This window comes from Pinus tabuliformis, chromosome 5_2, assembly GCF_031772625.1.
Source record: "Pinus tabuliformis cultivar Carrire ecotype Pingquan chromosome 5_2, CPIR1, whole genome shotgun sequence".
NCBI classification, from domain to species: domain Eukaryota; kingdom Viridiplantae; phylum Streptophyta; class Pinopsida; order Pinales; family Pinaceae; genus Pinus; species Pinus tabuliformis.
The window spans coordinates 714,930,852-714,940,604 of NC_142306.1; the positions used below are offsets into that span (position 1 = coordinate 714,930,852).

Sequence of the window (9,753 nt, forward strand, 5' to 3'; positions counted from 1 at the left end):
GAGAATAATGGTTATTAAGAAACCATATTGGAGACTGTCATGAATTCAAACATCCCGAAAGAGCATGTAGAGGAGAGCAAGGGAGGGAGGAAATTGTAATAGCAGTAAAATATATTCGAGAGGCAACGAAATAGGGGATCGGGTTAGTCTGTACATCCAGGGTATTTATGGGAACCGCAGAAGAGCAGGAGGAGAACATGTTTTACATTAGAGGAGCTAAAGAGGAGGAAAAGTATAAGGGAAGATTGTTCAATACCAGTCATCCCTTATCTTAATAACAAACACTACTTATTTATCACTTGAAACTGAACCGAACGAGAAAAAAAAAATGAGGGTAAGGTTCGAAGAAGCAAACAAAGACTCTGCAAAACCAATCAACCATGATCTTGATAAAAAAACACTAATTATTTATCAGTGGAGAGTGGACCAAATGAGAAAAAGTTGAGGGTCACGGTACAAAGAAGCAAACAAAGACAACAGACAGACAATAACAGTAGTCACCCGGGATCTTACTTTTGGGGTTAACGAAAATTCGTTCTTCAATGCATCGTCATCATAATCCAATTGCAGATTCAGGGGAAGAGCCAATTACAGCATTCGTTGATGGATTCCAATGGTTTGTGCATGGAAGATCTTTTCCTTTGCACCTTCATTCCCCAACTTGTTCACATTCTTGATCTGCTACTTGAGATCTCGAACTGTTCCTCCCATAAGAATTCTTCGGTTGGCCAAAATTGTTGCCGGCCACAGCCACATCGTTATTCTTTAAAATATAAAGAAACTCTTCCTACTGAACCATAATCTAGATTTGCCTCCTGGTGTCTTTCTCTGCGCTTTCCTGGCTGTCCTGAAATAACCAAATGCTTATTGTCTTTCTCTGCGTTTTCCTGGCTGTCCTGAAATAACCAAATGCTTATTGTCTTTCTCTGCGTTTTCCTGGCTGTCTTGAAATAACCAAATGCTTATTGTCTTTCTCTGCGTTTTCCTGGTTGTCCTGAAATAACCAAATGCTTATCTTCAGAATGACTTGGAAGCATCAAACACTTGGTGTAAAATGGTCATTGCAATTTGGGAAGTGGGGAATTCATGGAAACCACGAGGGCACCACTTGTCTTCAATGCAATTTCGCCAAGTTGTTAGTCAGTTACGAAAGAACAGGTACACCCGTTCTGAAGAACACTGAGTGCATTGAATGGTGGCCAGATATATGAAGCCTACTCTAGGATAACTTTAATTTTACTCGAGTGAAGGCGAGCCTTATCCACCCTACCAAACCGTTTAGGGAAGTGTTCTCACATTTTGTGATGCGCAGAGTCCTTTTCTTAGAGTGGGCAACTTATCATGTCAATTATCTGGAAGGATTTTGAGGTAGGAATATTTCATGGTTTCATTTTTCGTGGTTTCTGGTGCATAGCTATAAAGGAAAATTTCAATTTTCGATCAAATTGAAAAACAAATTGATTTTCAATAAAACTGGCAAAGGAAAAAGTAAATTAAGGGAAACAATAAAAAGATGTTTTTGGATTTTTAAAGATTTTTCTAAATTGATTTAGACATCTTCAAAACACTTGCATAAGTAATTACACTTCTGGAATTCTGACTCTTAAAGTTACATTGGACTTTTGCAATTTTGACTCATAAAGTTATATTGGATATTAAATTTTAATGAGATTTATTATTTGAAATTAAAAATATATATATATATTAGATATTATTTAAATGGTCTCAATTTTCGTGATTAAACATAAATGTTTTTATTTCAATGTAAATTTTGTTTGGCTTATAAGTTTGTGTTTAAGGTTAAAAGTAATTAAAATAAGGAAAAATTGAAATAAATTAAGTTAGAAGAATTCAAGATATAAATTTTAGTATGTGATATAGGGATGGTAAATAATAAAACAATAATGACGTTTGTAATTGGAATTATTTGAATTGTTATTAGTCCTTTCCTGGGACTAATAGTGATCCATTCAGCGTTGACGTCGTATTAATCCTCTGTTTGACCAAACATATTGATGTGCATCACAATTTTAACCAAAGTTTTCATATTAAAAAATAATATAAAATTTATTTTGTAATTGCTGATTGGCCAACAAAGTTGAGGGTCTTATTGCGAGCTTCGCAGGTTTCAAGACGGGTAAAAGTAAGATATCCTAAGTTTTTGGTACCTCTTCTGCGTGTCCTTGCGGCAAACTTTTCTGATATCCAAAGTTTTCAAGTGCAAAAGATATTCAACTTTTCTGCTATCCAAGGTTTTCTCGTGCAAAATTTTTTTATATCCAAACTAAATATTCTGGTGCAAAAGATTTTTATATCCAAACTAAATATAATTCACTGAAGATTTTTATATCCAAACTACATATAATTCACTGACACGAACTTCAGAGAGAATTTACTGCCACATGGCTATCTGCATGCGGAAGCTCTAGTGGGCTTTCTGCATGCGGCAGCTCTGGTGCTATCTGTAGGCGAGCAAGTTGATTTCTCATTATGAGTCATTGTTCTCAGGTAGGCCGCGCCCTTTTTTTGGAACTGGTTTCTTTTATAAGCGAGGTACTTCGATAATATGACATATAATCTCTAGGTTCTGGACCAGGGTTTCGACCATGAGGCCAAGACTGTGTTCTGAGTTTTCTCACAATTGCTAGAGTTGGAATGTCAAAGGTTTCATTATCTGTTTTTAGTTCAGCCTCCTCCATGGCGGTTGCCAAAAAATATTCTAATAGTTTGTTACAGTTTGTTCTAAAATAGTTTGATGCGTGTCCAATATTACAATTTGTTGTAAAATTGTTTGACGTGTTTCTGTGTTTAGCGTTGTTGGGTTGGAGCGGAAATCTTAATTTTTATTACTTGGCGGAAGGCAGGACAGACAGATTCTCTGCACCTGGGCTCCCTACAAGTCGGAAACCCTTGGCCTGTGCATCCATGTTTGGTTTCGATCGATGGTTCTGCCCTTAACATTTCAGGTTTTTAAGGGGTTTCACGCTTAATTCTGAACGTATAGGGGTTTTAGGAGTGTTTACGCTTAATTTTAAGGCGAAATCAGTGCAGATCGGCGATCTCCGGCAGCAGATCTGGAGTTTTTTGGAGCTATATTTGTAAGGTATGTACGTGCCCTTATTTTTTCTGCCCTGTTTTTCACGAATTATAAATTATATTCAATTTCCTGATTCGACATTAAAAGATTATCGCGGAAGTCCCCTGGCGTGTGCAATTTGAGCCCTCTCAAATCATTAGTCTGTAGCTTCTTTGAATATCCAATGTCCCTTGAGTTGTGTCTGTTTTTGAAGTTCACTTATTGAGTAGTATAAACTAGTTGTTAACCTGATTGGTGTGTTTTGAGTCTTTGGAAACATGAGCTTTAAGGTTTTCATTTGAAAAAATTTCTGCAAAATTCTCAGGGTTTCATCCTTTTTTTTTGGTTTTTTCGCGTGAATAACAGCTTCGTTTCTAGTTTGTTTTTCCTGTCTGTTTAAGTCTACGTTGACGACCTTTGGTTACAAATCCACGAGTAAGGGGTATCTATTTCATAAAACCACAAGACTTGCACTTCATTTGCAAATTGGGAATGTTAACACATCAGCATGTTCATTGGGAGATTGAACCCAGGTCACTGCGTAAGGCACACTTGATTTACCTATTGACTACAGCCCACATGACCTCCAGCTGTTTGAGTTATCTCGTTTTATCAATACTGCCATGGTTGTTGAATGTAGTCTCGCTGTTGTTATAGTGCATTATTATGTTGGCATTTTTGAGAGGGATTTGTCATCTCAAGGTAACAATAGACTGTTATTGCGTGTCAGCAGCTTGATATCTTGGGTTTCTCTTCCGAGAAGAAAAAATGCCAAGTGGTGGCGGGTTTCGGGTGCTTCATCTAGTGAGGCCGTTTCTGTCCATCTTGCCCGAGGTCCAGACAGCTGAAAGAAAAGTGCCCTTCAGAGAGAAGGTTCTGTACACTGTAATCTCGCTTTTTATCTTTTTAGTATGCAGTCAGTTGCCCCTATATGGCATACATTCAGCAACTGGGGCGGACCCATTCTACTGGATGCGTGTAATTCTGGCTTCTAATCGTGGAACTGTTATGGAGCTTGGTATTACCCCAATCGTTACTTCGGGCCTAATAATGCAGCTTTTGGCAGGATCCAAGATAATTGAGGTGGATAACAGTGTTCGTGAAGATCGAGCTCTTTTGTAAGCATTGTCGCCATTTTTTGTTATAAGACAGTTGATTTTGAGTTCTCTTATGATCTGCAAATTTTGTTGTTCTCGCTAGCCTCCAAATAGAGCGTTTTTGAGTGACTTGCGTGGTTCGTTGGAAATATCGATCCATATTTTCCACGATTTGCAATGAGGTCTTCGAATAATGTGTTATTTTTCCTTATGATGAGGCTTTGTTATGACGTAACATTGCAGTCCATATTATTCGTTGTTGCCATTTCATAAGATATTATATCGAATACAAAAGATTTCTTTCTTTTCTTTCCTTTGCACATTTCAACTCTTAGTGTCTGGTTGTTTTGATGTAGTAATGGGGCTCAGAAGTTACTCGGTGTCCTCATCACGATAGGTGAGGCAGTTGCATACGTGCTGTCTGGAATGTATGGTGACATCCGGGACCTCGGAGCTGGCAATGCCATCCTCATTATTGTCCAGCTCTTTTTCGCTGGTATAATTGTGGTAATATTGGATGATCCAGTGCTGTTAGTTTCCTTCAAACAAGTATCAATTACTAATTGTTGTCATGAATAGGTTTTCACGAAAGGATATGACAAGGGTGTTGTTGTCCTGATGGCTTCAAGAGCATCCAGAACAGAGAATCAAGATGCCATTGATGCGGCAATTGTTGGGATGCTCGCGGATACTAACGAGTTCATACAGTTATTGACAAGTTTGCTGCTCTCTTGCAGTTGCATATCATGTTAATAATATGACTGCTTTTGCTTTATCCTGGCCTGAACCTTCCCAGTAAGTTCTTCTTCTTGATTATGTATATCTTCTTCTTCTTGATTATGTATATCTTAAGTTCTTCTTCTTGATTATGTATATCTTTAATTAGTGTTTGATTCCATATCCCTCCTGATTTTGACTAATCATTGCCGAGCATAAGTAGGTAAACGGAGTTTGTATGAGCCGCACAAAATGATAGAGAATGAATGAGCTGAAGATTTCGAATGCTTGCTTCTAACCGTGCATCAAAATTATGATCGTGCTTTCTAGCACAGGTAAACGGAGTTTGTATGAGCCGCACAAAATGATAGAGAATGAATGAGCTGAAGATTTTGAATGCTTGCTTCTAACCGTGCATCAAAATTATGACCATGCTCATGCAACTGATGCAGTAAGAAGTGCTTTGGACATAGTCCAGTCAAGAAACTGGCCCCATAGCTATTTTGTTACTATGTAATATTGACTTATATGAATTACTAATTTTTCAATCAAGATTGAACAGAACAGAATGTTTATTAAGGCTGAATTCAATGAACAGAACAGAATGTTTATTAAGGCTGAATTCAATAAATGATTTTGTGCATTAATATTTGCATTCACTGTTCCAAGTTTTGTAATTCCCTGCAGACCCTGGCAGGGACTACCGCCACGGCAGTGGCTCCTTGTTGATATTGTGTAAGCATGTAATATAGTTTCTCAAATTTGAAATAGTTATTTTAAAGATAAGGAAAATTGAAATAAGTTAAATTTTAAGAATTTAAACTTTCAGGTTTAACATATGGATGGGTGGAATAATAACACTATGAGAACGATGTGCATGTCTTATGTTGTTTGTAACTTTAATTATTATTAATAGTGTGTAATCATGTAATATAGTTTTTAAATTTAGAAACTATCACATTTGTGATGGGTAACATTTTTCCTTTTTTTCAATGAAGAAAAAAAAAAAAAAAAAACTATGTTTACTTGGAAAGATCCTCTCTTATAATCTGTTTTAAATTACATACCCTCGTCTAATAAAATGTTGATTATAACTTTGAAATTTCTTACTATAGCATTGGGTCCTTGTTAATTTTTTTCACATAGTCTTACCTAGATTTTTCATAATTTAATCATTTGTATGAAACTATGAAAAGTTGTTTAAACCATCATTTTGTGGTGTATTCCATAACACTATACACATAAACACATCAGTGTAAAGAAACAAAGATATATTATTAAAAACCACTTGATTTATAAGGCCATATAAATCACCCTTATGTGGCATATACAACTTTATAACCAATATGGCATATACAACTTTATAACCAATACTTGTGTATATATACCACATAAACTATACTTATATGGTTTACACACATATGAAACTCATACCATAAAAACCATATATGTGTTACCATTGCAACATAGATCACACATTTTCTACCTATGCCAAATAAACCATATTTACATCATAAAAACCATATATGTGTTACCATTGCAACATAGATTACACATTTTCTACTTATGCCAAATAAACCATATTTACATCATGCTTTAGATATATGCCAATTATGCATTACAAAGAAAACAATGACTATGAGAGGTTTTTAGTGTTACAAGATGGTTCAAAATTATAAAAAAACAAACCAAAAAAAACCTTTATTAAATTATTACACTTTCACTATTACTAGTATAGTTTTATAAGTTTTAACAAAAGGTTTAATAATGTTCACTATAACTAAAAAGTGCTACTAGAGGTTTTCTCAATACATCACCAATGCACTCATAACCAATAAAAAAATCGTGCATAATATATTTGAAGCAATAACCTATATTACATATTTTGAATGCCCTTACTCAAATTACATGTTTTTAAAAACATCCATGTATATTTCATATTTTAAAAACTTGGGTGTTTATATCTTTAGGTCGATAGGCCTTCCTTTGAAAGAGACTTTCGTCGTCCTTTTGTTTTTAACGCTGACACCTGGCGTCGGGCATAGAGCGGGCAATTTGTTTTCGTATTTGTTCAGGAAAACGACTTAGCGGGCATAGAGCGGGCAATTTGTTTTCGTATTTGTTCAGGAAAATGACTTTTTTACGACACGCCAGCACCTGCGTATCGGCCTCCCTGCAAGGAAGGGGCGGAGGTATTCATGGATGCCGAGGTTGGAGGGCAGAACGCCGGCGTTCCCTGTGAGGGAGGCCACAAGAGACGATGGCCTCACTGACAAGCTGGAAGCCTTCGCATAGCTGGACGATGCGCCCGCGCCCGACGGAACAAAGAACGCCCCGTTCAACAACAAGTCTCCGTCTGACCTCCAATTTCGGAGACCGTTTCCTGCTCTTCTTCCATATCCGTCCGTTTTCTGCTCTTCATGTTCTCTTCCACGCCCTCTGCAATAATGTTTTTGTGCTTTTCCACTTACTGCTGCAATAATGTGTCCCATTTTTGTTGTGCAATCTGTTGTGCACGACCTAGCCCTCTGTTGTTCCATATGCACTGTTTACACCTCCATTTTACTGTTCAGAAATTGTTCACTCAAGTGCTCAAGTATACACTGTTTACACCTCCGTTTTACTGTTTAGAAATTGTTCCTGCTCAATTTTCAAGTCAATGCTCTCAAAAATGGGTTTCAGATCCCATTCTCTTTCATTTTGCTTCCAACATTTTAATTTTAGTCCAGGATTTTCTTAGTGTTCTCTTCTTTGTTTTTCAATGGCAGGTACAGCTCTGTTTCCCGGTTCAGAAATTGTTCGTCCGGGTTCCCAGGTTCTCAGAATTCTTATGTTTACATTGCAGGTTAGTGCTCTCAAAAATGGGTTTTCTGATCCCATTCTCTCTCTTTTTCCTGGTTTTTCCTGATTCCTGGCTGTATTATATAAATTACCCTAGCAACGCTTTGTAAATTTTATCGCTACAGAAGAGGAAACCCTAACTGATCAAATCTCCAAAGAAATTTAAACCAAAGAATCTACTTTTTGTTTTAAATGTCCTGTGTAAAGAAACGAGAAAATGCGAGGTAAGCGATGGAGAAGCCTGGCGACTAAGAGGAAACATGGCCACAAGAATGACCTGGTTCACTTCCGGGGTAAGGAGAAATTGTTGCCGCCACGGTTGCACTGTGGAATCCATCGACAGTATAGACCTGTAGCTTTCCCCTACAAACAAGGGGAAAAGGAAGTTGTATACGATGAGGGTGTGTGGCAGAAGAGGAGATTCATGAGATCTTCTCAAGGAAAATGGTCTGAAAGTGTGTCACACTCATTTTTTGGAGTCAATCCAAAATCTGATGCACATTTGTCCTTTAGCCTCAGCCCGCTATCAATTCCTAAAAGTTCACCCTGACTTTGAGCATTACTGAGCATCCCAGGATATCCCGCATTTTGTACCAACCTGCTTGAAAGATTTGGTCCTTTCCCAACAAATCCAAAACTCCTAACCTTTCCTGGATCTTGCACAACAGGAACATTCAAGCCCTGGGTTCTATGAGAAGCTTCTGGCTTAAATTCTGACCAATACCACTTGATGTGCCAAAACTTATTCCAGAACTACTTAGAGTTGGAGAACCAACTATGTCACTTATGCCACCCAACCTTTTAATTCCTGAAATGTTCATTCCACCTTCAATATCAGATGTTGATAAAGGGGAAGATAAACAAACAATACTGGAAATGGAATAATCATTTCCTTGGAGAATGTGCACATTCTGGCTCTTATAGTCTAAAGTTGACATCCGTCCAATTCCTTCTGGTACATTAGATTCAGTTGCACCTAGGCCATATGCTGGCATTGGCATACGGTTTAATTGCCCTGAACCAGGAGCACCAATAATATTATTGCCAAGACTGCTATTGCCATTGGCTAGAGAAGATAAAGTAGCCCTCCCCCTAGTTTCATTTGGAAGGACTTGTGGCCCAACAATACTGGCAGATGGCAAATTCAGGACTTGTCCACTCTGAAGCTGAGAACCTTGAAGTTGTCCGCCAGGTTGTTGTTGTGCTGCAGATCTCTGCAGTTGTTGTTGTTGTTGGTTTATTTGATGTTGTTGTTGTTGTTGTATCAATTCCATCACCATCGCATTGTTTTGAGGATTAGATGCTCCATTGTTGTTTATCCCACAATCCACACTGCCAACTTCTGCACCTGTATTGTGTTGCTATTGCAGCATATAAAATCCTGCATATGTATCATTGGTTGGTAAACCCAAATTTCCAAAGGAAGCAATATGTTGCTGTGGCTGGCAAAATTTCTTCAGCTCTATGCTTCTCGGGAGTCCCTGAAGTAAATTTCCCTGACTGTTCATCAATGGTTGCCCAAATTTCCCTCTATTTAAAGGATTAGAGTTTACACCATGAAATGCTACTTGTAAAAGCAGTGTCCGAGCAATGTTTGGCAGGCCCAACCCATTGTTTGGATTCACTTTGTTGTTGTGGCACTCCACTTAACCTTTTCAGATATAGCCTATATTTCTGAGCAGTGAAATAATAAGACCAATTAAAAAGTTACATTGTTCTCAGTTGTAAATTCTAATAATATGACAACAATACTGACAAAAGAAAATATATTAAATACAGAGTAAATTCAGTTGAATGATGAATCCTTTCCCCTATCTCCTCTCTTAATTTTAACTCTCCAATAAATACATACAACTCAGTTATGAACAAGAACCCAATAATAGGCACAACGTAATTGTGATGGAATAGAATGGATCTAGCATAAACTCTGATAGCAGAGTTTGTGGAAGCCATAGTTCTGCACAATGTGACAACCCCATAAAAAAAGAAAGAATTGCTTAAAGGTTCAGCATCAGGTCAAAT

At 37.4% G+C, this 9,753-nt stretch overlaps 1 protein-coding gene across 2 annotated transcripts; it reads left to right on the plus strand.

Moving 5' to 3' along the window:
- The first annotated feature begins 2,328 nt into the window (after positions 1-2,328).
- Positions 2,329-4,962, plus strand: LOC149161179 (protein transport protein Sec61 subunit alpha-like). Of its 2 annotated transcripts, none has more exons than XM_089435487.1 (5): positions 2,329-2,508; positions 2,813-3,103; positions 3,810-4,194; positions 4,530-4,680; positions 4,753-4,962. In XM_089435487.1, exons 3-5 carry the CDS (start codon positions 3,845-3,847, stop codon positions 4,924-4,926), a joined length of 675 nt encoding a protein of 224 aa, XP_089291613.1. In that variant the 5' UTR covers positions 2,329-2,508; positions 2,813-3,103; positions 3,810-3,844; the 3' UTR covers positions 4,927-4,962. The 2 variants fall into 2 exon arrangements, with proteins under 2 accessions (XP_089291613.1, XP_089291614.1); XM_089435488.1 differs by having other exon boundaries at positions 2,340-2,508; positions 4,530-4,669; positions 4,753-4,891.
- Positions 4,963-9,753: the final 4,791 nt, after the last annotated feature.